This window comes from Gallinula chloropus, assembly GCF_964237585.1.
Source record: "Gallinula chloropus genome assembly, chromosome: 5".
NCBI lineage: Eukaryota > Metazoa > Chordata > Aves > Gruiformes > Rallidae > Gallinula > Gallinula chloropus.
This window is the reverse complement of record NC_140090.1, coordinates 6,167,033-6,195,032: the sequence shown is the minus strand read 5'-3', so window position 1 is coordinate 6,195,032 and position 28,000 is coordinate 6,167,033. Positions and strand designations below refer to the sequence as shown.

The 28,000-nt window shown below is 41.5% G+C and overlaps 1 protein-coding gene across 1 annotated transcript in view; it reads right to left on the bottom strand.

The window, feature by feature from the left end:
• The window catches only part of LOC311192972 (von Willebrand factor D and EGF domain-containing protein-like), a gene marked incomplete at both ends in the record, with an annotated part of 188,717 nt that overhangs the window by 16,956 nt on the left and 143,761 nt on the right, over nt 1-28,000 (bottom strand). Inside the window, 6 exons of the mRNA XM_084265664.1 lie at nt 3,726-3,821; nt 4,965-5,060; nt 20,208-20,303; nt 21,853-21,948; nt 24,983-25,078; nt 25,853-25,948. Of these exons, the coding sequence (XP_084121790.1) occupies nt 3,726-3,821; nt 4,965-5,060; nt 20,208-20,303; nt 21,853-21,948; nt 24,983-25,078; nt 25,853-25,948 (576 nt within the window). The remainder of the gene's footprint in view (nt 1-3,725; nt 3,822-4,964; nt 5,061-20,207; nt 20,304-21,852; nt 21,949-24,982; nt 25,079-25,852; nt 25,949-28,000) is intronic.

Genomic DNA, 28,000 nt, shown 5'->3' with positions numbered 1-28,000 from the left:
GAAGAAGCCTAATCTCTGAAGCTGCTGGTTTCTATAGTTGAGATGCTGAATATTTGAGACGACATTTTTTACCCTGTCCTCCTGAAAGGTAATTTCCATGCATTTGCAATACAGTCTGAAACTTGACCATTATTCCTTAATCTACGACCATCAAAGTCTTAGGTATTTATCAAGGATAATGTGTGTATTCCACCATACGCCTTATTTGTTGGGACAAATGACCTATTTTATTGATTCTCTTTCAGAAGCTATTCTCTTCAGTTACAGATGAGCGGGGAAGAAAACTGTTCTCTTGACTGACCTCCTTATTTACAGTCTGATAAAAGAGAACCATTGTGTCTCACCCATTACCAATGTCTCCTGAAAGTCTCAACTTTTACTCTTGCCAAGTTCTGCACTTTACTTGTAGCCAGAGAAACTGAACTGGGGAAACTGTAAGCAAAACAGCCTGCAGAGATGTCTCTGGAATGTCATTATGAGTTTGACTGGTTGTAGCATTAAGATAATCATAATTCACTGCATTACATGGAGATGCAATTTCATTGTACATCATTGCAAAAGAGGCAATTTTTTTTTCTGTGTGGATGATTACATCTCCCAAGTGTAGCAGACCTGTTTCAAACTAGATATTAGCTCCTTAAAGTGTGGTGACTACTGGTAGCACAGTGTGGTCTCGCTCTCTGAGGCATTTTCAAAATACTTTAGACATAGAATTATTCTGACTCAGATGTTGCCAATCTTCATTGCAATGGAACTGGATATCTGTTCCGAGTTACTGTCAATGGTGGTGTCCACTGAAAGGCTGAAGCATTTTGGGCTATCACTTGTGATACAGATCTATGCACTTTTTTCCAGGTAAAAGTTGGTAAGAAAATCTGAGGCATCAATATTTGCACTTGTAAATATTTAATTATTAAGGACCTGAAAGTAGAAAATGTTTTTCCTGGTTTTGTAGAAGAGAGATTTAGAGAAGATTTTATTGTGGCACCTGAATCTACTACTGCCTCCAAACATCTTGAGCTGTCCAGGTTGACTTACGTCTTTGTGAGCTAGAAACTGCACTGATGAAGGTGACCTGTGACTTTGTAGATGTTGAAGATGATTCAAGTTGATTGGGGAATGGATTAAAGCTGAAGGAGGGAAGGTTTAGATTAGATATTAGGGGGAAGTTTTTTACAGAGAGAGTGGTAAGGTGCTGGAACTGGCTGCCCAAAGAGGTGGTGGATGCCCCAGTCCTGGAGGTGTTCAAGGCCAGGTTGGATGAGGCCCTGGGCAACCTTGTGTAGATCCAGGCCTGGAAGTTGGTGGCCCTGCCTGTAGCAGGGGGGTTGTGACTCTATGATCCTTGGGGTCCCTTCCAACCCAGACTATTCTATGATTCTATGATATTTCAGTATTTGTCCATTGTCTCTTGTTGGCTGAATGGCCTACTCTGCCTTGTGTTCTTAATATAAAGGACTGAAACAATTTTTTTCATTCTGAAAATCCCACAAAATACCAGTGGAAGTGTCAGATCCTTTGGTTTGGTCACTGTACTGGTTGTCTGTTAAGGATTTAATGAAAAGATGAGGTTCAGTGCATAGAAGAAACCTGTATCTACATTTCCAACACTGCCATCCTGATAAGGGCAGCTGCGTGAAGCCATAGGCTAAGAACAAAGATTGAAGCTGGGGTTGCTGAATCCCAAGAAACAATCCACCTTGATTGCTTCTGGGTAGTGGAGAAGGTACAACGATTGCAGGAAGCTTTGCATTATGAAACAGAAACAATTTAGAGTAATAATATTAGTGGTCAATAATATAAATTGATAAATTAATAGAAATGATAGCAAACAGTACATAATATTTCTATATATGATAAAATAAATTATATAGAATAAGAAATGTCATTCGATACATAAGAATATGGTGCTACTACTTATCTCACAATGTGAAAGCTACTCATTTCTTATCTTCCAGTGTGAATGTTTTGCTCCATTGTTGAATTTAACAGCCAAAGTCTGTAGTTAAAGAGGTGCAAATCAAGGCTGTATTCAGCAAAGCACAAGGATCTGGGCACCCCAGCAAGAAGAGGGTGTTGAGCACAGGGAAACCTCTGGAGCTTAAGTTTGACAGAGCAGTTTTGCACAGGGTAGCAGTGTGCTGCTGGGAGGTGGGAAAGAGGCCAAAGTAATACAAAAGCAAGAAAAAGATGTGATCAGAGGTTGGTTGCAATCCTCTTTGCTGCTGATAGCATCATGACTGCTCATCAGGGCCAGAGCTAAGGCAAAGGTGAGTGCTTCTTCAAGCAAGAGAGGCACGCAAAAGGCTTTTTATGCTTAGACAGGTAAATACATTTTTTTCATTGAGTTCTGGATTTGGGCAAATAGCCTTCCATTAAAACACAAAACCAGACCTGCTTTAGGGGATTACACTTCTATGCAAAACTTTATACCTAACATCTGTGAGGATGAAGACTCTCTTGTTCCCCTGCTTCCTCCCTGCCTCACCGTGAATACCCAGGAGCAACGTTATAAGACCTCACCATCTGCTCTCTGACAATAGTCTTCTCTCTTTCTATTTAAAACCCCAGAAATCCCAACCACTTGGTGATTATTTGGGTTTATTGTGGGACTTAGGAGTTTCAGCCAGCTCCTTTTGGACAAAAAAACTGATTTAATTTCCCACTACAGTGAAAAGATGGGAAGAAATAGTAAAGACAGAGTGACTAGCAAGTGAATGGATTTGGAGCAAAGTTACAAAGGTTAGATAGATACACAAACAACTGCTGAGGCTTGTGTGCCTGCACAGGGTAGCAGAAATTGTTAATGATAATACGCTTCACTTGCCTTTCACAGAAACGAGCACGATTTGTTTATTTATTTAATAAACTGAGTCAAGAATGTGTCATCAACTAATAAATAACTTTAAACATCACCATGTTTGAACTAGAAGGCAGCTGGCACAAAGAAACAATTACACAGCCACTGGGATTTAACTGACAAAAGATTTCCATAAGTAATTACGCTCTGCAAGTGTGAGAGGAAAGAAAGATTGCCCTTTAAAGGGGATAACGCCGTGATATTTTCCTCATGCCCTTTTACTGTAAAGCTAATAACATACACAAACTGAAGTGACCCCTATGTAACAGGCAATAACGGGTCTCTTTCCATTCCAGTTCTTCCAGTCCTTCCACGTGCAGATAGTTCCCAGCCATCTTGGTGGTCACTCTGAAGACGTAGCGGTCACAGGGTCGGGCTCTAAGGTATAGCAGGTGCATAGAATTTCTTTCTGTGCTTAATGCTGTCTGGGGACACTGAGTGGGTTGCTTCATTGCCTTTTGTCCCTGACCTCTCTCTCTCTTTCTTTTTTTTTTTTACTTTATGTTTCAAATTATTTAATTTAAAGGCTTCTAATTTTGTCTGACAGGTCGAGCTCGGTGTCCACATAAGTAAAAGATGAGTCAGGTCTCTCACGCTGATTTTGAGACCAGGAATGTCTTTAAAAGTAATAGTTTTACTGGCAGGATAAGACAGTTCTGAAAATAAGAGGCAGAATTTAGGACCTAATCATGTTATGGTTGACTTTTACACGTAATAGAATCATTTAGGGCTGGAAAAGACTTTTAAATCATTGAGCCCAACCGTTAACCTAACACAATATACACATAGGGGAAAATTTAATGCGTGAAGATCTCTGGTGCAATGTGTGGGGCTACAAAGCTGTAATAATTAAAGCAGCACTTACGGGTCTGGCAGAGCATTCCTACCCATCCTCCGGAGCACTCGCAGATGTTTGGACCTATACATTCTCCACCATTCAGACATTTCTGCAGGCAAACAGCTGAACAGTTTGGCATGAAACAAGTGAGAAGATGTACACCATATATCTGGATGTTCAAGACCTGTCTGAAAAGTGACCTGTTGCGTACTTGGCTAATTTCTAAAGAAGTGAATGGGTTCTGTTAATCAGGTATCCAGTCTTCAGGATTCCCTGATATTTGCTTCTCAAGAAATGTATCTTTGATGACTGTCTGCTGGGAGCTTTGCTATTTCTAATGCTCAGCTCACCATCAGCAAAGAATACTCTCCATATGATATATTCAAATTCGTTATATGTGTATTATGTGTTCCATGTTATAAATAGATTCTCATAGTAAAGATTGGTATCTTTATCACATATATTATTTCTTCAGAGATCCTGAAAGAGTGAAGGCATGTTTTGGTGTAAATGTTTGAGGGACACAGACTTCCTTCAGAATTTCTGAATAAATGACTAATATTATAATTAATATTTTAACTTCTAAACACAGGTTCTGAAATCATATTTACTAACAGGACCCAGAGGGTAAAAAGCCAATATTTTAATCTGGTTTACATACAGTATGTCATCCCGATTATAAACTTATTCAGTTCATCTGTAAACATCACAGTAATGAATACCCATGCTTGAAAATATTTTGGGGTGAGAGTGGGTTTTTTAATTATATTTTTGTGTAACTGTAGTCAGATCTGGTAGAGTTACAGGGTAAGAACACATCATTCTTCAAATTATGCACCAAGAGAGTGCATCTGGTGACCTTGAGAGTGTATCAGTTTGGAAGGCTTTATAGCAGGCTCTAAATAGTTCTGTGTTTTGAAATATATGGCATTTGACTGTAAAATGCACCAAAATATGTGAAGCTGTTAAAACACAGAATCGATGCTTCAGGTTTAATACTGTGAGAATGAATTTCCATAACAAGATGTGTAACAGACAGCTACATGAAGCAGAACCAGGGTTCCCCTACGCAGCTTTTACCCTTTGCAGGCATCAAACGTTTATGCCAGTTTGTATTACCAGTACTTAAACCAGTTTTTCTGCAGACTGCTGAAGGAGCAACCCAGATTCCGTTCCCTATATTGTGTGTGTGGGGGTTTAATATTAAAAAGGAGATCGCAATTGATGTTGGCTGGCCTAAGAAATAGTAATATTTGAGGTGCTTACGTTTATCACAGTGCTTTCCTCTCCAACCAGCTGGGCAGTCGCAGACATTTGGCTGTACACATTTCCCTCCATTCATGCACGTGGGGTCACAGACACCTGCAGAGACATATGAAAGGAAGAACATGGGAGCTGGGAAAGGAGGGAAGACTTTTGCTAGAGACTTACCGCTCTCTGCCTTTCAGAAAGTTCAATTGCTTGTAATTAAGACCCAGAGAAGTAATTTGGGTTTGAGAATCTGAGACACAGGGGCTTGATATCACCCATAAATCCTTCTGGAAAATGCTGTGCCTTTTGTGGAAGCTCTTTTGGGGAAGCTCCAGTAAGAGCTGCCTCACCAGAGAAATGAGAGAGGCATTAATTACAATGATTCTCAGAAAAACAAGTAAGAAATTTTCTGCGGCAGCTGTGGACAGAGCAAATACTTGTTAGAGCTTTCACTTCCTGATTGGAAAACATTTTCTCAGATGTTCATTTGGATAAGAAAAGACTTGAGAAGGACAGATTTCATACAGTTTTGGGAATGTTTTTGCACTCAAACAAGTTTAAAGACTGAATAGATCTATTTCTCCATCATTTTTTTGCTCTGTTATTTGTTAAAGTACTTACCTTTTTCTTTTATTCTTTCACAGAAATAAGATGTGAAAGCTAAGTTGTTCTTTCAGGCACAGGAAACCAGATTATTTTTTTATTAGATTTCATTAGAAATCTAGTTGCTAACTTTTGCAACTCAGATCGAACCCTGTATTTATCAAAATTGTTTTACAACATCCAACAGTAAAATCCCAGTGTTCTGGCAAGCCGAACAACTGCTACCCCAGCCTGCTGTGATATGGGCAGATGCCACAGGCAGAGATCTGAAGTCCTTATCTCCTGTTTCTCGTTGCTGGTAAGCGTAGGAAGGACCTGTCAGAGACAATGCAGGTATGGGAACCGCTTGCCTTTTACAGGGAAGAAGGCATCTGATAACGGGGTGGGAGACAATGAAGTTGTGTTACCTAGTAAATGGTTGGGCCAGGGGTATGAGTGTCAGGTTAGGAGGAAGAGTCTGATGGTGAAGGTTTTAGAACACCCCAGTGTGGAATGGCTTGTGCCATGTTTAAAGCTTTACAGGCACAATGGGATTTCCCCACATGTTGTTACTGACAGCGGTAATGAGCAGCCCCTGTCCTTGCTTGCAGAGCGGGGTGGCTGCCAAACACCCAGCTCTTCTTCAGCAGGGAGAAGGCCCCAAAGGGGCTGACAGCTAAAATGCAGCATTATGGTGCTGTTGTTAGAGTCTGGGTTGTGATGTCTTTCGGCACATCAGCAGTAAGAACTGAGCTTGAATGCTAATGATGTGACGATTCTGATTTTCAAGTTATCACCATGTACAGGACTCTCAAACTAACAGAAGCCTCCCTCAGACCTTTATTTTATAAGGTGGAATCCTGCAAAGAGCCTCAGAATAGGAATGGTTATTAAAAGATAGCATGCAAAAATATAGCAGCTGTTATCTGACAGGAGAATAGCCTTCTGTTCCTCTCTCAGGTATGATCGGCATTTTTAGATTTAGATTCCCTAATCATCCCTCTGATGCACTGAAATATTGCTTTTGTGGCTTGTCATGTCGGGCTCTATTCCTTCAATGCAGATGCTGCTGCCCTGGCAGCAGCTATATCGCTGCTCTGGATTGGATGCTGAATTTGCATTGTGCTCTGTGCCAAGCCTCCTGGATCCCTCAGCATAGTGACCTGCCCTCAGGCAAGTCAGTCTTACCCATGCTTATAAGGGCTGCTTGGATCCAAGCCTTTAAACTGTCGTCCTCTTTTTCCTCCTCTCTCCTCCACTCCTGATCCATGCCATATTCTTGGCATCTGCTTGCTAAGGCTGACAGGGATCTACAGTTCTTGCTGAATTACCAAAAAGTGCTGCAACCACTAGTGAAAACCTAAGTGAGTTCAAAGAGTAACGGCATCCATGACTCTGAAATTATTTAGTCTTTCATTTTCCCTTTTTTTATCCCCCCTTTTTGATCCCTTATCTCCAATGACAGGACTTCTGACCTACAACCTTATGTTGTTGTATTTGACTTCCTATTTCAATTGTAAAACAGCTCAGATACTCAGAATTTAGAAAAGATGACCCCAAACCCTAAAATTTGGATCCAGATTTAAAATGACCTTATGCTTTGTGATGTTCATGGACCACAGTATCCCCAGTGCTAACCTGCTGTCCCAAAATCATACAGTTGACATCCAGGGATTTGAGTTGGAGATCATTAGACAATGTCTTCCCCTACCCCTTAAAAAGTAAAGCCAAGAAAAAGTAACTAAAAGCACAGTACTATTTTTTAAATACTTTTTTTCTCCTTTCCATTATGTTTTGTGGGCTTCTTTTAACGTTCTACAAACAATTGCTTTCTAAGATATTACTGGTTGTTTTGTACTGGTATCAGATTTTTTATTGATATGACAACAGTCTCTCCAATTGCAGGGAGTCAAACTGGAATGCTTTTTGATTCACTTTCAGCTTTCAGTTTGTGTATAGCTGAACTTGTTCCTGCTCAATTTGCATTGTAACTCAGTGAAACTCTTAAGTACTCTAAGTAGGGAAAGGGCTCAAGCTGTGCCAGGGCAGGTTCAGATTAGGATATGGTTTAGCATAGGACAGGAATGGTTGGACTTGATGATCTCAAAGGTCTTTTCCAACCTAGTGATTCATTGATTCTGTGATACCAGGTGAGCTCTGGTCTCCGTCTGAGTAAAACTAACAGTTCAAACTAACTTTAAAGTCTTGGGATCTGTTTCTCTCTGTTCTGCTGCCTCACAAATGAACAAAGAACTATGAAAATACAGCATGAACCATCTTTACGTTGCTTAGTCCTTATGGCATCTCTCACCTAAGTGGTAAATCCAAGGGAGTTCAATTCAAGGCGAACCAAGGGAAGTACTTAAGTGGCACATGTAGGATCATTGACCAACCTATTCTCTTCTTGATAGGGGATTTATGTAAATGAATACAGTGTTATCTCTCGCCTTTTGCTGTCTGACATCTCCATCTTCTTCTCCCTTTCTTTAACTTTCTTAAATACAATTCCATCTCAATACCCATCAGACAGACTTCAACATTTGTTGATGATAACTAGTTTGGATCCTATCGAGTCCCACTCCTTGGCCTCTGTGGAGGAGCTCCAATTTCAAAATAGCAAACAAAAATTGTTACAGCCTCTCAAAGGAAAACTAAATAAATTATCAGACACTAGGAGAGCAAATCAAATTATTGTAATCCTCCCAGGCACTGGCATGACTTTGAAAAGACTTTTTTTTTTTTTTCTTTTTTTTCCCCTCCTTGAAAAATGCCTGGCATCTTGACCCAAAGAGAACAGAGGTTTGATAGGTTTTCCATCTGCCTTGGGGACTAGCCCTAATGAAACCAATGTAAACACATTCCTCTCTTCCCTTTGTTGCAGTTTGTTAGGCTCTATCACTGGAGGTAGGGAGAATCCTGAACTATGGACACATCCTGGGTGCAGGTTTGCTGACAGTCAGTGCCACTAAAGCCTTAATCCCATTCCCCTTGCTCTCACTGTCAACATTTCCACACTCTTCAGTAAGACCTGAAGCACAGAGTTTGACATGCAGTGGAGTCACTCAACTCTGTAGCACCCCACATTTCTGTGAGGCCACTGTTTAAAGCTAGGAATGACTTCCATGATACTATGTTTTCCAAAACTGGCAAGTTAGATAAGGTAAGCCTACGCTGAAAGTGATAACACAGGTTAAAGAAATAGTGTTATTACATGTTGTACTTCAGGTGAGGGGTGATGCTGATACGTTAACAAGCAGCTGCAGGTGTGAAGATAAAACAAAGGTGTTGTGTAGAACATAGGAAATGTACACAGTGCTTCCGCACACTGGAAGGCATCCATGGGTTGCTACGTTTTCTGTTTTATGCAGCAGCTATTTCTCTTTGTCAGCTTTAATGCATTTTGACCTTACAATCACTTAAAACTTCCTGTGACCCTTTTCATCACTTATCCCCTCTAGGCTGACTTGACCCAGTGAAGTGCTTCTTGCAACTCTCTTTATCAACCTCCACAGAGCTCCACAGTTCAACTGTTCAGCCCTAAAATCTTTTAGGTAGTCAGACTTCCTGCTTTGTCAGCCAAAGGGAAGAATTTTCCCATAAAATAAATATTTCCAGAGACTATGAAAATTCCAAGAGTAAAACCAACAAACACCTTAAACATTGTCTGTAATGTCAAGTAGGTTCTCCTGGTCTAAGTGGCAGCAGTGATGGACTCCTACAATTCCAATGTCTTCCTTTGCCTGTCCTTCTTGCCATTGATAGAACCCGAGGAAATGGCATGAAGCTGAGACAGAAGAGGTTTAGGTTGGATGTGAAGAAGAGGCTCTGTACTGAGAGGGTGGTCGGGCACTGGAACTGGCTCCCCAGGGATGTGGTCAGAGCACCGAGCTGGGCTGAACTCAAGAAGCAGATGGACGATGTGCTCAGTCCTGTGCTCTGACTTGGCTGGCCCTGTGCGGAGCCAGAAGTTGGACTCGATGGTCCTTATGGGTCCCTTCCAACTCAAGAGATTCTCATTCTATGATTTTATGATTTACAGTAACAGTTCCCCTAAAACATGCACACTGCTAAGCAAAATATCCCTGCTATGCAAAGCCAAAAGGGACTGGGGGCAAAGTTCAGCTCTGGGCATGCTTTGCTGGACAGCACATACTAGAAGTGACTGAGAGTAACCTCTTGTTCTAGCAAATAATCATATTATTAGCCAGCAATATCTGCTGATTAGTTTGCAGTGATTAAAAGAAGCCAGACAATTCCTTCAGACTCCCACTGCTTCTGTAGATGAGGAGACAAAAACTTTTCAAGCTGAACCTAGGCCACCTTTGACGCAAAGTACCCCATTACACATCTTCTTGCTTGGAGTAGATAATAATAAGTAGTGAAAGGCTTGAAATGTTGTTGAAATAAGACAATCTTCATCAACGCCCTCATAAAATCAAAACAAAGGGAATATTAAATCAGGCACCTAAAAATCCTGGCAGAAAGGGATGCTCTACAGTGTTTCAGGAATATGCCTTGCTGCAGCTGAGCATCCATGTCCTTTCCTGACAATGAGACTGCACAGACAATTTCTTTTCTGAATCAAAAATTACCTGTCATCACGTATCCTGAGCCACGCTGCTGATGAGGAGACAGTGCGTCACGCTGCAGTGCTGATTAGAAGATGTAGTTTTCAAGACAACTTTTTTTTTTTCATGTAATGCCCTGTAGAAGCTGAGAAAATTGACCTGCTTCTGGATGCATTCTGCCTTTGGATGGAAGAGAGAAAATAGCCTCGAGCAGTAACATCTGTGTGGGCCAGCTAAGGTAATGCATCAGGCTATAGCTTACTGACAAAGAACACAGGAATGTGCAGCCAAAAGAACACCTACTGGTAGATATATACTTCAGCGTATCCTTTGAGTCACCATCCCTCTGCTGTCATTCATATGTGATTCAGCTTTTATTTCCGGCTGGCATTGGGTTTGGGCTGACTTCTCCGTGGGTCTAGTACATAATTCGACGTGCTCTCTCTCTTTCTGTTGCTCTTTTGAGGAGCAGAAAGCTCGATCAGTCGCAGTTTGGGCTTTTTCTGTGTGTACACGTTGTTTTAATGTTCGTTTTCTCCTTTCTGCTTGGTGGTTGTCTTGATTTGGTGTGACATTCTCAAAAACAAAGAGCTGTAGCTGGGGAGATGCGACACAGTGAGGACGCAGAGCATGGGACAGATTTAAAAATATCACTGGCTGGTCTTGTCAGGAACATACAGATGACAGAACTCAAGCTGAGGGCAAAAATGAAACCAGTAGATGTGAAAGCAGTGGGGTTTGTGTTGAAAGTGGCACTTCTAGCCCTTTTCCAAAGTTTATAGGTAATATACATCACCTATTGCTGAAACAGAAAAACCAGGAAGAAGCTCGGTGACAGGAATGGTACAACCATGAGGCTGCAGCCTTAAAATGCAGGGTTTTTGCTGATCTTTTTCTCAGGGAAAGAATGGGAAGGTTAGGCCAGCAGTTTCATGAGATAATGCAATTCAATCGATCGACTAGAAAGAAGGTTCCCCATCTCTCCGGGTGCCTTGTGCATCCCAGTGGCACTGCTTGAATGAAACAGCATCCTGACCACAGTAAGGAAACAACTGGTTGGATGCTCCTAGGCTCCAGATAAAGATTTGGTCTTAGTAAATGATCTTTAATCCTTTGAAAAAAAAGAAAGAATCACAAAATAGATGTGTTCTGGCCAAAAAGAGTGTTTCTAGGAAGGGGCACCGCTGTTTGGATTCTACTGTCCTAACACTAGCAAAAACTAGTCAAGGTAAAAAATGTCATTCGCCACTTTAGAGGGTATAACTGATGCTCAACAGATCATTAGCGAGATGGATGTACCAATATATCTGCTGCTGTGAAGGTCCCAAATGCACATAGCTCTGAAAAACATGTTACGGATCTGGGGCACTAGCAATTTCTAGTCCCCTTTTTTCTATTTCCAAGGGCAGAAAGGAGCTAGTTTTGCCTGTGCTGAGTTTTAGACATGTATGCTGTTCCAGAGCTCGATTTTCTTTGAAATTCCTCATCTATGTTGGTTTGGGTAAAGAAATAACTTTCTCTTCCAGCTCTGTCACAGTAACCTCAGACGTGTGATCAGCTGAATGTCAGTAATTACAACCACAGATTAAATTTTAAAAGGAAGGGATTTTTGTTGTGTAATAAAATTGCAAGTTTTGTGCAAAGTTCTCTTAAAATTTGGATCCTTACCCATATCAAGCCACCAATCATTTCGAGGTTTGCTCATCCCTATTTCTTGCTTCACGTATCTCTGACAGAGATGCAAAGCACTCCTTCAATAAATTACCTTTCTGAATAGTAAAAATAATCTGGTAGAACCCTCTGAGGGATGCAGCACAGGAGAACGAATTACTACAAGACACAAAGGGAGCCGTAAATGTAATTGTGATGGGTGTGGTGACAGTTTGCATTTATAATATATTCGCTTTACCACACAGCTCCAGCAATATGAGTTATTTCACATGACCTCACACACATTGCAGAAGAGAAAAGGCTCTGAATTGCAGACCATGTAGATGGCAGTGCAATGCCAGCACTTTGTCTAATTGTATCTGGTCTTTGTTTTGTTGTGTGCTCTGGTATGGGGCCTCTTAGAGTTGTTAAAGGGGGAAATAAATCTAATTTAGGTATCAGTTTGGGGAAAAAAAGTGGTAAAAATAATGCATATTGGATGGTAAAGCTACTGAGATGCTGGACTAAAGTCTGAGTGACAGTTTCCTGTCAGTTAAAGAGGATCCTCATCTCTCCATCTGCACTTCCAAAAATTTCCCTGGTAGTGGACATGACTCTGAAGCCTCAGAAAGGTGTCAAAACTACCAAAGGATTGTCACTCCAACACAGTTCGGGGACTCTCCACTCTCCTTGGACTCAGATAGTTCCCTCTCTGGGTCTCCTGATCTTTGTTTCACCTATTCTCTCATGTCAGGTGAAACTCTTTCTAGAGATACAATGACATGATGTTTGGATAGCTGCAAAATATTTCAGCCTCTTTCAGAATGAAAGCTACTATAATGATAAATGAAAAGCCACGTGCAGGGGCACATTTAGACATTTGGGGGATATTCTCTTAGGAACTGTCAGATTTTGAGATGATTACCAAACCCTTTTTCTCATTTTCTGATTGGTTTTAGTCTGATTGCAGCACCACTAATTTGAAAGAGACTATAGCTGGACTTTATTCTTGTCTTTGCAACTGTTGGTACGTAATGAATGCAGGGAATTATAATGTATGCTCTCAGCACAGCTTATGTTCCCATGTTGTTAGGGCCTTGGGCTTGGTAAGAATTTTCTCTTCGTTGAAGAATGCTCTGTGTTTTATTAGGTCAGCAAACCATTGCAGAGTGAGTATGAGTTGTTCTGTTGAGCTGCTCTCATCATGCCCAAATAAGTGAAAGAGGATTCTCATGTACATTTTTTTTCCCCTCTGCTGATTGTTTTTGGAGCTTCTGGGCTCGTGGTATAACCAACCTGCCTTTTAGGCACCTTTTCATTGTGCTGAGCGGGCTAAGCCATTGCCTGTGCTTGATGCAATTTGCTTTATTCTCATCTGTGCAAAGGGAAAGGGAGATTCAGAAGGGGTAACCAAGGAGAACCACAGTGACGTGGGAAGCACATGGGAGGCACAGTTTGAAGCCAAGAAGCAGACCAGTCACAGGCCACTGTGGTTCAGCTGATAACCCAGGCAAAGACTGAGGACCTCAGGTAGGAGGCTGGTCAGGGGGTTCAGAAGAGGACTGCTCACTGCATTGGCTCTGCACTAAACTGTTTGTCATCCTGTTATTATCTGTCTTAGGAAGCAAGCTAAGGCTTATTTGACAACCAGTGCTGCAGAGGACTGTATTGCTGATGTCTTTTTGTTGATAAACAGGCAGTGCTTATCTCTGGGATTGTCTGTTGTCTTTTCAAGTGGTGCATCTCATGCTCTCTTTAAGAGACATTAAAAATATTTTATTTAAAAGTAGACTAAAAAAATACTCTTGTTTCTTAAATCAGTTAGTGGAAACAGGCACTCAGCCTCCCAGAAAAGCTCACTGCGAAGAGAAATGCAGTAATTCAGGAATCCCTGCTCTTTTACTTTGGGTACGTGTTTACACAAGGAAGCAGATCTAGCACGATTCTTTTGTGCCTTTAAGATACAAGTAAAGAAATACTGGCTCAAAACCTAGATTTTTCTGCTCTAGGAAAATTCCTGCTGTAGTCTGTGAATGTTTTGCTTATGGAATGAATAAAAATTTAATAAGGCTTTTGGGCTTATTTAGGATATATATTCAGTTCTCACCCAGATATATTCTTGTTCTCCTCCTGCGAAATAGATTTAGACAGCTGTATGTGCTCAAAACCCCTATTAAAATAAATGCATCAGCTACGTATATATGAACAAAACGTAGCTTTTAAGACAGGCCGACTAATGGTTTTGTCACAAACCCTTGTGAAGAGTGAAATGAGAGGAGCACTGCTCTGAGGGCAGACCACAAACCAGGCTATACCTTGAGTCACTCTCTCCCATTTGGAGCTCTCCCTTTCTGCTGGAAGTCAGAGCTCTGCCCGTTCCCCCAGGCGAGCTGCATGGATCACGTTGTGTTCATCTGAATGGGAAAGACAGTAGTAGCCCTGACTTTTTTTTCTTTTTCTTTTTTTCCCCCTTCATCTTCTGTTGTATTTCCTGACCAGGGAAGAAGATGACATCCAATATGAACCTATTCTATTACACGGGCTGGAAAATCAAGTAAGAGCAGAGACCAGCCTTTCCTTTTCCTCTGTCTCCAGAGGGTGCACCAACCAGCCAACAAGCCAAACCTCCAATCTTTCCGCTTGTGTTGCAAAGCTAATACTTTTAGCAGTAAGCTAAAAAATCTCTCTGCTATGAGCAGCTGTTTGTTTGTTTCCAAACACCCACCATCTGAGGCTATTGGCCAGCCAGAATTCTCAGACAAATAGTTGTTGCCTTTAAGCACATCCTTGACAGATGAAAAGCAAGCCCAACTCAAACAACTGCTCCATCAGTCTAGATGAGATACCCTGCTCGGTTGTGTGGGAGGCTATGCTGGACCTCTGGTTTTGCAAACTGGCTGATTTTAGCTAGCTTAAGTCAATCTGCCTATTCAGTGAAGATATTCCGGAGGATATATCACCAGTTGTCAAGATGACAACTTGGTAGAAGTCTAATTTGTTGAGCAGTAAAACTTTCTGCTTATGGAGCTGGCAAGCAGCAATCTACAGAAACATTACATGGGGAGGCTGGAATATGGGAAATCAGTGACTTTCACAATATGACATTGCTTCACAAAAAGCTGCCTTTGAAACTCAGCGTTCATATTTCCAATCAGTTTGCCTCTAGCTCTCATGCAAGTAAAGTCCTCGTGGTACCGGGAAGGTAAAAGAGAGCGGGGGAAGAGGAGCAAGCAGAGCTGGAAGAATGAACATGAGTTATATTGTGCACTGTGTTTTGGCTATAAATCCTGCCTGCAGGAATTACTGAGATGGAGAAATAGTTATCTACTAACTTTGAGATCTGATCTGCAAAGTCTCAATGTCAGCGTGATGATTTATGGTATACAGCGTCGTCAGGATTCGGCCTGACATGATAAAATAGAGGCTGGTAGGAACAGGGTCCCTGTTTTAAACCGTTACGTGAACTCCAGGTAACCGATGCGAGGTGAGTGGCAAGAAGGCATGGTGCTGTATGAGACGTCGAGCTGTGGGCACGCTGGGTGTGCTGGAGAAGGGAGGAGGAGGATGCTTCAGCACTGTTCTCCTGTGACCTCTGCTTGCTGATGAGCTCCAGAGGGAGCTGTGGCTTGCCTTTTTGCTCCGAGATGAACTGACTAGAAGCAGATAGCAGCAGAGAAGGGATAAGTCTGTGGTCCCACGAATCCCTCTTTTTCTGCCCTTCTCTCAACCTTTCACAAGGAGACTCAGGCCTTACTAGTGTTGCTTTTCAAAGGGCCATTTATAACGCAGCCCTGTGAAAATCCATCTAGTAAAGAAATGAAGCCAAATCTGTTTTCTTAGTTTATAATTGTTGTAGGGGTGTAGTAGAAATCCGTGTGAACACTGCTTTGAATCCTCATGAACAGGAGTGCTATCCCAGGGTCATTACAGTTGTGATATCCAAGGGTCATTACAGCCATGATATCTAAGGGTTGTTACAGCTGTCATATCCCAGGGTTGTTACAGCCATGCTATCCCAGGGTCGTTACAGCCCTGTATTTTTTCAAAAAGGAATATAAACCCATGACTGAGTATCTTTTCTTCAGTATTAACGCTGAGTACATCCGTTTGATGCAAAGTTGATCCAGAAATATATTTTATTTTGAGGTGCTGCCAGCATTTGCCTCTTTCCACTCAACAAGACTGATTATACTGAAAACAATGCACAGCGAGTGAGGATACAAGGTTGTACACTTGCCGAGGCATAACCATACATTTCACTGTCAGCTCTGACACTCGCTCGTCCTGGGTGTGGGTGTCTGGTTTGCATAATCACCAGGCAGTTATTTATCAGTAAACACACCAGGCAAAGCCTTATATTTCAGCTGGCAGCCAATCAGGCCTGCTTGATTTACACGTTTTTTTGGAGACAACGTTTGTTTACACACAAACTAAACACAAACTTGCAGGCTGAGTGCCTTTCTTCATACATCAAGGAAGCAAAGAGCAGTAAACCCAAAGGCTAAGGCATGGTGCTGCCACTCCATCCTGCGTGTTTTCGGCTCTCGGGGTTACTGGTTGGGGTTCAGTTTGGAAATAACCTGTCCTTGATGAATGCCATGGCTTTTAGTTTAATTATCTCCTTTCACTGAGAATCTAAAGCTGCCAAGAGCAAAGAGAAGCTGCTGTTTTTCTGTCCATGGAGGTGAGATATTAAGGAGGAAAGAGAAATGTCTAAAAGCAGTAGAAGCAATGCCAAAATATCCAAGGGATAAGTGAATAAGACCTGATTGGACTTGATTTTTGGCTTTCCCTCTGAATGTTGTTCCTACCTAAAAAACTCATTTCCTAAAGCTGGTATCATGACAAATGCACAATTTGTTTAGAGTATGTGAATTCCTTATCCTGTTATTTCAGTTACAGACATTCAGGTGCCTTTTTATGATATTTGTTAAGACAAAAGAAGTACTTGTGACTCTTAATTACTGGAGAAACAGGCACCAATGATGATTATTATTCTTGTTATGACTCATCACAGGGGAAGAAATGTCTGTCACACTTAACTGGCTGGCACTTACACCTGAGTTGCAAGACGCTTGGGTTCACACATTAGGAACAACCCTAATGTGCAAATTATCTCCAGGATGGGCATCCAAATGCTTCTGGCTCCCCTGACTTCACATAGCTCCATCAAAGGGGTCATCCAGAAGCGTGTTCCAGTACCATGAGCCTGGAAACCATAGCATCCTTAATGCAATCAGGGCTGTACATGGCAGGGAATTTCCCCCTTGCTCTAATTCCATGTTAGAGCACATTAAAGCTGAAATCTAAGGGTTTACTGGTGTAATTCATGTAATTATTAGGTTTCAGGGGTAACTGTGCAAAAACTGTAATGCTGTGTATAAGTGGTGGCGAAATTGAAAAGACTGTCAATGTCAAGCATTCACTGCTGGTTCAGAAAGGTAATAGTTCTGCTCAGAAGTTTCCCAAATCCACAAATGTTTTCCCAAGCTAAAGATCAAGAACGTTAGGCTGCTCTGCATGTAATACATGGGTGGGAAACGTCTTCAGACATGTCTATCGCAATCTGAAGTTTACTTATGATATCATGATAGATTTTATTAGCCAGGCAATAAATCCATGCAAAATTTATAAGATTAGAGACTTGGTGTAAGTACATAGTAAAGCTGATTTGCTGCCAGTGGTCTTTGAAACTGTACTAGAAGTATAAAAGCACTTAAGGACACTGCAAACATATTCAGAGAGCAAAGAACAAGTAAAATAATGATAAAATCCCTCACAATGAATTATTTTTCCCATATTGGCTAATCTAGCCATGTGTTTGTCAGCAGAGATTATCCTGGCTGAGACTTGGGTTTGTTCAGCCTGGAGGAGAAAGCTCCAGGAATACCTTACAGTAACTTCCAGTACCTGAAGGGTCTACAGAAAATCCGGAGTGGGACTGGTTACAAGGGCAGGGAGTGATAGGACAAGGGAAAATGGTTTTAAACTGAAGGAGGGAAGATTTAGGTTAGATATAAGGAAGAAATCCTTCCCTGGGAGGGTGGTGAGGCCCTGGCACAAGGTGCCTAGAGAAGCTGGGGCTGCCCCTGGATCCCTGACAGGGTTCAAGGCCAGGTTGGATGGGGCTTTGGGCATGCTGGGCTAGAGGAGGGTGTCCCTGCCCATGGCAGGGGTTGGGATTGGATGGGTTTTGAGGTTCCTTCCAGCCCAAACCAGTCTGGGATTCTATGAAAAGAAATAAGCTGTTAGTGACACTGCAAATAAGACAGAATGAGTGACATGATGTATTAGCTCTTTTTGGAGCACAAAATGGATCTTGTAGTACTTTTTCTACATTTTATTTAAGAAAAAGGGGTTGGGCAATGGAACATCTTCACACTAGCAATTTATTTTCCACTTTTTCATTTGTCATGTGTGTAAATAGGTCGGGAATATTTATATGTGTATACTCCTAGCCTTTCAGCCAATCAGGATAATGCCTGATTGCACATGATATAAAATCATACCCAAAAAAAGCATGAAATTCCTTTGGCATTTGAACATGTATTGAACCTAGACCTGCCTCCAACTGATGGGAGAGCTACTTCCTTCATTTTATTGGTGGGGAAAGGTTTGCAGAGGTCAGATGAGACTCCCTTCTGCTGTGTGCCTTGCGGTCCTTTGCTCCAAAGGAGTGGAGAGATCTGGATCCTCTGGCAGAGCAGAGAGAAACTACATCATATGACAACAACAACAAGACATAAAGCTCTAGTAGTAACAGTTTGTTATGAAAAGCTTGTGAACAACCTGTTTCTTTCTATGAATTATGATACTTGTCCTATGTGCAGTTGACTGTAAGCCAGAAAAAAGAATCATTACTCAGAATTTTTTACCTATTAACAGTCAGAGGCCAGTATATAAGCAAATAGCATTTGCCTTCTACTCTGATCATTTTTCTCTTCATTCCTCACAGACACAGGCCCTTTCTTTAAGTTTTTAAACACCAGGCTAAATAAAAAAGACTGTATTCTTGCCATCGAGTTGAAATGCAGTCTGAGATTGGAGAGAACAAAAATATTTTCATCATATCAGAAAGCTTTTTTTCTTTTTTTGGTAAAAGATTATACCAAGATGGGCAACAAAACCTGATAAATGTTTTTGAAAGTGGGAAGAAGCACGCTGTGTGTTGGTAGCACTTGGAGCGTTTAGGGGAGTGCTTTGCTAGACTGCAATCATCATCACCTCTTTTTCCTTTGATCTGTCTGGAGATGTGGTCGTGTGTTTGAAGCTGGAAACAGCACTTTTCTAATGTTCTCTAACCTCAAAAACAAGATGCCAAACATAAGGATTTTTTTCCCCTCCTTTCTTCCCTCCAGCTTGTTCCTGCCAGAACAGACTATTCAATTGTGTACTTTGCAGCCAGGCATAACTGTGCATCGTGATTCTCTCTGCTGAAGGAGGGGAGAGCTGTAGTGTAGGGATTGAGAGGGCTTTTGTTGCTGGAAGGAATTTTTTTACTAGCTTTTTTTTTTCTCTGTGTGTGAGAGACATGAAGTGCTCTGGAAATGTACAGATTCTTCCTGCCAAGAGTGGTTGTTTTCACAGCTCCCCTTTTGCCAATTTCAAACTGGTTAAGAAATAATAAAAATAAAAATTAAAAAAAAAAAACAGAAAAGAAGAAAGTTTTCGCATACATATCCTCAAGTCCCTGGGTGACAGATATTGTTGAGCAATAGAGTCTGTAAAAGTGTCAAAATAACCTATTTCCCCAGAAGAATAGAAGAATTAAATATGAATACCCAAAGCTAAGGTGAAGAGGGAGTTTGCAGTGACAAGAACAAGATGAGAACAAAGGCAAGGCTGAAGTGTTATTAACCAAGTGTCTTAATTAAGCTAGAATTATGATGTTCTAATATTTTTAAGGATTTCAGTCAGCTGCTCTGCCTTTGGCTTTAAATTTTTCTGAAAAATAATCTTTAATGCAAAATAATTAATTCATCTCCAAATACGAGTGTTACTCATTCTCAGTGCATGAAATATTTAGAGAGGATTCTAGCAAAACATTTCTTGTCTATGAGGGTGGGAGGCCCTGGCACAGGGTGCCTAGAGAATCTAGGGCTGCTCCTAGATCCCTGGCAGGGTTCAAGGGCAGGTTGGATGGGGCCTTGGGCACCTTGGGTGGTGAAGGGTGTTCCTGCCTATGGCAGGGAGGTGGAACTGGGTGGGCTTTGAGGTTCCTTCCCACCCAAACTAGTCTGGGATTCTATGATTCTGCTCCCAACATTGACTTGACCTAATGCTGTTCTAATTAACAGGTTGGTTTTGGACATAACATAGTGCTTTATATGCACTGCTAGAACTACAGGACATGATGGCAGAAATTCAGGCAAAATACTTGGCTGAACACACACAAAATGGAGAAAAAAACATTAGGAGCCAGAGAACATTGGGAAGCAAAGGGAAGTTTGTAACTTACTTTTCTGACACCTTCTTCCAGTGTAGCCCTCAGTACAGGAGCACACATTGGTTCGAACACAGAGACCACCATTCTTGCACGGGGGGATGCAAACAGCTAGAGAAAGGAGAGCAAAGGTTTTGTGCACTGAAATCGTCAAGAGGATCAACCTTACTTAAATTCAGGGTTGTTATTTAGGTGCCTGTACTGGATGACCACTCTGCAGAGGCTTTTCCCTTAGTCTGGGTAGGGAAGGTGTGTCTCCAATGCGGATGCGTAGCTGGAGATCCAGATTCTCTCCTGGTTGTGGAAAGAAAGTGGGACTTGACTCCGAACACCTAAGGGGCTTTTAGATCCCTGCAGTTAAGTGCCAGGAATATCCTTGAGAATCTCTCAGGTTTGAGCTCTCTAGGCAAAGGGCTTTTGCCTTTGAAATACAGCTCAGTGTTTGATATTTGCTAGCTTTGTTTTGGCACTCTTACTTTCCCCCCTTTCTCAATGAAGCAAGAGGAAGGCTTTTGCTTTGCTTTCAGCATCCACCCACTCTCTTCCCCTGTCCCACAAATGCTGATATTTATTTTTCAAGTTTTAGCTTCATCTAAACCAAAACATTAAGAATAAAAATTCCAAATCACCAAGGTGTCGAAAAGCACCTTCTGTGTTGAATGCCAAGAGAAAGATCATCAAATTACAGAGTCTGTATCATTTTCCCCTCTCTCCTTCACGCCCAGCATCACAAAAACAAACAGCTTCAGCAAGCAATTAGATTTTTGTGTGTGAATCATTCACTTCCAAAAATATGCATTGACATTGCATTCATCTGGGTACTTCAGGGAAATAAAAGAGAGAGAGAGAAACAGAAAAGAACTTTTAATATTGAGTTTCTTCAGATTTGATGTTAAGAGTGTATTTATATTCCCAGACCCAGGAGGGGGTTATTAGACCCATGCCAAAAAATTGAAAAGCACATGGTATAAGCACAAGGGTCTTCCAGTTATTTGAGCTCTAAACATAAGTTCCTCACTGCTGCCTGTCCTGACTGAGCTAATGTGTAGTTGAAGTATCCCCTAATTTGACTTCTACAGCATGAAGTGAGCAAGAAGCCCAAGACATGGTTCGCTGCAGTTTAGAGTTCTCCCCTTTAGAGCAGGGATTCAAAATCGGGTCCTGCTCTATGTCAGGCAGAGGGAGATTTGGGCAGGTCTTTGGGCAGGGATCTGGAGAAATCCTATACAAGTGTCCTGTCCACTATGCTTTAGGATGGTTAAGGAGGTGATATCGTTAGCTCCTTTTGAAGATAAATGATCATCTGGCTCTGAAACACAGCACACTGCACAGTAAGAAGTGTGCAAAATGAACAGAGTGGAGCCATGCCTTGACATTTAGTTTAATAATTGCTAATTAGTGATATCACCAACTTCAGATAGTTTCAGATTAATTGTTTAAGCTATCATTAATGCCATCACAAAGAAGTGCTTACTCTTTCACGGTACACTACGAACAACACAATGAGGATTATGATAGTCTATAACATCCAAGGGACACACAGGAGTTATGACAAGGAAAATCTCTGGACATACTTCATGTGGAGGAAGCAATAATATAGGCTGCTGTTTATATTTTAAGGCTGGATCCTTTATCAAGATGAAAAATGGCACTTACTTACCCCTCTGGCACTGTGGCCCGTAGAAACCATAAGGACACGTACAGATATTCGGCTGTACACAGGTTCCTCCATTCAAGCAGACAGGATTGCACACAGCTATATGTGAATATAAGATAATTCTGTGAATTTCTTATATCTTTTAATATTTTTTAAGATTTGGCATGCTTTTGCTGCCACACATCATTAAAATAAACATTTCTAGTAGTATCATGATAAACTTTGCACAATCCCTGCTGGTCAGTGGTGCTGTGGCCTTTATTCATCATCATCTCTAAGTGGTGTTTTAGTGTTGCTGGGGGAGGTGAAACAAAACACAGTTTAATAGTTGATTTCTGATGTCTTCCTTTGATCTGCACAGGTCATTTGCTCCCGCTCCAGTATCCTCACCAAACACGATCCCAAGCTAGCAAAATGAAGTCATGTTGCATACAGCCCAGATAACCTGGAGATGGGATATTAAAAATTTGCTGCCTTTTTCTGAGTTCAGTAGAACATCGTGGTGTTTCTGTGAATAGGTGTGTGCTGCCAACCCTCCGCTTGCTCTGCCTCATTTAAATGCCAGTTCCCACAACATATTGGCTCATGCATCACCAGCAAAGCCACTGGCTGAGCTTCCTTTGCCCCTTTATTTATCTGTTAAAACTGTAGTTGGTATAACAGGCATTAGGATTTAAAAGCTGCCTTGCATACTATTCGGCAAGTACCTGAGTGTTTGGGTGAAAAAGTATTTGAATTGCAAATCAGTTTAGTTGGGAAGTCACCGTGTGAAGAATAAGGAATCTGATAAAGTTTTCATTGTAAAACAGAGCGACACTTTAAAACAGTCTTTTTCCTTCTCTTTCCTTTGTCTCTCAGTATCTTATGAAACAGCCCACTAAATAAATTAAATACCTTGAAGCTTAAATAAATTCAGGGTCACTAAAATGTTTCAGATGAAGGAGAAATAAAATGTCAGTTTGGAAATAGAAAAAAGCTAAATTGGAGTCTAGATGAGAGGCTTTTCTGACTAAGCAGCAGTCATTTATGCAGTCATAATGGACTTTGTTCGTTTCTAATGGTGAATTTGGATTAGTCACCCCATTGTCCTAGTTCACAGATGTCCACACTCTGCTGGTGTTTGTATTTCTGCTGGTAAAGTCCCCTAAATTCCTGATTTTGGTTTTGTTTCTATGTATGTGCTCTTCCAGAGACTCCTGCCACATTATTTGTGGCAGGGAACCCCGACAAGCTCCACAAAAGACCCTGTCGAGCCCACCCAGAGCAGAGGGAGGTGAGCTTGATATTCTTCCACCTAAGGTATTGTCCAAAACCCCAAATCCTGCTGCTGGTATTCCAGGTTGGAAATTACAACAAGCTTCCACTGCGGTTGCTTGTCCTCTTCTTGGAGTAATACTATTTAAAGCCACCCCAAAATAAATTTACAGAACTCAAGGAGAGCAAACTCCAACAGGAAAAAGAGGAGACAGCAGGAACCAGAATAGCTAGTGGCAATCCCAGTCATTTACTGTGGCTCTTAGCTGGGTTAATTTATGTGTCCTCAATAGGTCTGTCATTTCAACACTTACAGGAAGAGCAGTCTCAGGGAGACGGAGGTTAAAATGACATCTCTCACCTTCCAGGAAAGGCTGAAGGTGTCTCAGTCATTTAATATTCTCTATGGCAGAGGCAGACTGCCTCTGCAGCCTTGAGGTTTGGCACTGATTAGGGTACTCTCATGCTTGCTCCTTTTAATATTTCAGTATTTTTCATGCCTTGTCCCAGGTGAGTGCTGTAGTTACTGTACCTTTGGAGGAAAATGATGTGCTCCAGCTTTTAATGCTTAGACCCTGAGAGGAAGATCTCAGCTGTATCTATGCAAAGCAGGGTTCGGAACTATGCATCCTGCTTAGTAATGGGCACCGAGTCCCAGTCCTCACCTTCTCGTTTTGTACTGATGGGTGGAGGTGGCTTTTCCCTGAGTATGCATGCTCCTGAGAATGCCTTTGTGGGTATCAAATCCAGGAGGAGCAGTGTGAATTCTGGCAGCAGCAGGATGTTTAACATCAGGGGTGATTACGTTCTCCTTGAGGACTGACTTTTGCTCTTTCTCGTACAGTCACAAGCCATATCTGAGAACTGGGCCACAGAAATCTGTGTAGCCAGCCTCAGTTTCTGATAGCTCACCCTTCCAGGTTCACTTTTCTTCCTTAGGCAGTACTACAAGTGCATAAGTAGTTATTAACTTAGCAGTTAACATTTTCTCTCTTATGTTCTCGTCTGAAGGTAAACTGGCTTCTTTACTTTGAGGGTGGCAGAGCCCTGGGACAGGCTGCCCAGAGAGGTTGTGGTGTCTCCTTCTCTGGAGACATTCAAACCTGCTTGGATGCTGTCCTGTGCAGCCTGCCCAAGGAGATCCTGCTCTGGCAGGGGTGTTGGACTAGATGAACTCCAGAGGTCCCTTCCAACCCCTAATGTTCTGCAGCTCTGTGATTCTTCTATTCCCATCACCACGAACTGTACTTTTAAGTTCAGATTTGACCTCATACCACTAAAAATCACCAAAAGCCAAACTCTACTCCTTTCTGACCCACCACCATACCTTCAGGGAATGTATAGGATTCAAAGCAACGAAAACTGGAAGATGTGCAGACCATGAGAGGTGAAGATGGTTGCACTGCCCTCAGGTCTGCCACTGCAGGTGTGGGGCAGGACTCATTCTTTGAGGTCCTCGTGAACAAGACCAACAAAGACTGAGGTTCTGTCCATGGCAGCTGAGACATCTTCAAAGTCCCAGCAAGGGTTAGTCTCACTAGCAAAAGCTGCCTGGTAAGGAAGGCTGTAACTTATGAAAAGGTGAATAGCTTTGGCTGTGGTTCTGTGCATGCTAAGAATAAACTCCACAATCACACAAGCTTATCAGTCTGCAAGAAGTTGTTTGTGGGTTTCCTCTACATCACCCTGAGGTTCAAGTAATCATCTAAACTTACGAATACTTAGAGAAACTCAAAGCCTTCCAACGTTTGCCCTTTAGTAGTTCTCCTGTTCTTCTGTTTTAATCCTTTAAGGAACTCCCAGTCTGACCTCTGGATTGTGGAAATCACATGAATTTCAGGAGTAAAAGACTCAGGATGGGTCATTTCTAACTGCTTACCTGTTTCACAAGAAGGGCTGCTCCATCCTTGTCTGCATCTGCACTCATCTGGCGACACACAGACCCCACCATTATGGCAGTGTCTGTTACACACCACTGGAAAACACACAGAGGATCAAAGTCTCTTATCAGTAACAATGATGCAGGTCCTAAAGCTGCTCTACTAGTCCCAGAGGTAAACTGGGCGATGAATCCACCTCTTTCCTTGGCTTGCTTTCTCTTCTCTGCCCATTCTTTCCATCAGAGGTCTCTCATCGAAAATTCTTTGCTTTTTTAATATTCCAGCTACTCTGGCTCAGAGATAAAATTATATTCCTGTCAAGGGCAACCTGATATTTAAATAAGCAGGACTGTAATAATGAGACCGCATAGGTTTCACCATTCAGCTCATCTAGAAGGGTTTGAAGGCTGATATTTCTCCCAGACGTTCAATACATTGCACCTCTTTTGTAACTGGGATTGCACAATAACATGACTCCTATTAGGTATGGTTGTCTGTTTTGTGTTGTCAAAATTAGTATTACTGCTTTCACTCACACAACCTTGAATTTTATAAACCTTACTATAAATAACCACGAGTTTTTGCTTGTTTGTTTGTTTGTTTGTTTTTCCAGAAGCACTTTTATGTAGAAAATGTTGATATAGATGTGCATATTTTACATAATACAACTATGGTGCTGGTAAATATACGCTCTGGAATGCTTATTATATATTATTTCGATATATTCTACTTTGATTTCCTTGCTGTATTCAATCATCATGTTAATGGGAAATACAGAAAAATTAAAAAAAAGAGCTCTTTGCATCTTACATTTTTCTGCAGATTCAAACATGTAACAAGAAGAAAAGCCTGAGTGAATCCATACATACTTGTTTCACATCGAGGACCAACAAATCCATAAACACAAGAACAAGTATTTTGAGAAACACAAGTTCCTCCGTGCTCACATGGTGGATCGCACTGTACTGCAAAATAAAACGTGGAGAAAAAAAACACTGTTCAAATATCACATCCTCTGGGGTTAGGAGCATGACACTTGCTACTCTGATTCACATTCCGTTTTGGTAATCCAACAAGTAATTTGACTACTGAGGAAAACACCGCAGGAGAGAAGTATCCTGTTAGTAACACAGCAGTAACCACTGAGTAGCTCTGTAACATCTGCAAGGGAACGATTCTAACATAGCCACGTTGTGTAACTTTTGAGCATGCACGTTTTTAACTATGCATTTTTGGAGTCTAAAGGTGGATCCAATACAAACGTAGTTCATGATACCAAAGACTTTGCCCACCCCTCTCATTGCTTATGCCTTGTGAACGTCCAGTAAACCTTTGCAGGTGCCACAGAGGTTACCCAAAACACAGAGATGAAGGGTTTCTTCTGTATAGAGATGAGTCATATGGGAATTTGTCAGCAAAATGACAAACATTTAAGCAATAATTTAAATGTTTAGTAAGTAGTCTGAGGTCTGCAGACAAAGCAGCAAGTTAGATAATGATTTCTTGACATACTGTAATACACAGTGTCATTCTGTGGAAGAAAGAGGATGAGCAAGTGTAGTGCATAAAGCTGGAAAGTATTGCTGCTCCTGAAACAGGCTATTTGCTGTTTGCTTTTCAGATGTTGATCGTTATGAGCCTAACTCCTTTATCATGGAAGCAGCCTCAAATATTTTCCCCTCTTAAACCTAACACCTGATGTCATCAACAGTTCTATTTGTAGACCTTTAATAAGAGCTGGTCTTGTCTGCCCAACACAGGAGAGAAGAGAAGACCACTGGAGAGAAGATGCCTACTGGAGGTAGAAGATTCCCACTGAAGGTGGAAGATGACCATTGAAGGTAGCATATGACCACTGGCACTTACTCTAAGAAGGGCTATGTGCAGGAGCAGAGCAAGGCACATGTGTCAGCTGGCTCTTGCTTATGCCTTTGGGAAAAAAAAAGCCACCTCACAGAACAGAATGAAAAATATCTTTCCTTGTGCTTGGGAAGTGAATACAGAGAAAAATGTTGTACTTTGGCACACTTTACTGGCAGAGCTTTGTCTTTTATAATGGATATGAAGCTAAGCAAGGTTATTCCAAGGGAAATGCAAAATGGAGCTAAAGAGATCTGAAACAAAGCATCTTTCATTTTAAGTATTGTTACAATGAAAAAAAAAAACCCAAACAAATGTACTGCATTTTGTTCTTAAAAATGGAAAATGGACTGTGTGATTGGAAAGCTAAATGAAGGACAAATACTCGTGGTACTAAACAATTGAAAGGAATCTCATGCATTGAAAGCCTCCTCACTTCTTGTGATACCACCAAGCCTTCAGATAAAGCCACTGCCATCAAGTTTGCCACCTGAAGAAGCTGTGAAAGCCACCACACATTTTCCAATTGCAGTTAAAAAGGGGCTTGGAAATAGATGATCTTTGAGGTCCTTTCCAACCCAAACCATTCTATGATCCTATGAAATTGAAGCTGTTTTCAAAAAAAAATCAGTTTTCCTTTAAATTTGCAATACTATATAAGCCACCCCTTGTGTTTGGGGTTTGCGCTACATCTCACTGGAGTCAATGACAGGCATTAGGGCTTTGAAAGGAGGGTGCTGACCCATCCATTGCATGTGAAACATCTCTGTTCTGAGCTTCCATAAGCACAGGACTGGCTTACAAAGGAGTTCCTTGGCAATTAGAATTTGTCAGTAGGTAGAACTGGTTAATAATCTCTGCATGGATACGGGGAAACACAAAACCTGGGGAAAATGTACTGCTCCTTTTGAAGCACATGAAACATGACTGCCTTTCCTGTAGGACGATGGTTGCATAAAGCCTCCAGGTGTCTAAGAGCTACACCAAAGCACAGTGACATTCAAACATATTATGCTTTATTTCAGCATTTTCTATGTAGCACTTAAAGCGAATGTGTCCATTTCAATACAGTACTTTCCACATGGCCTTTATGCCTTCTGAGAAGCATCTGAACTGTCAGAAAGGAACATGGTATTTTGGATATTAAAACATTTAGC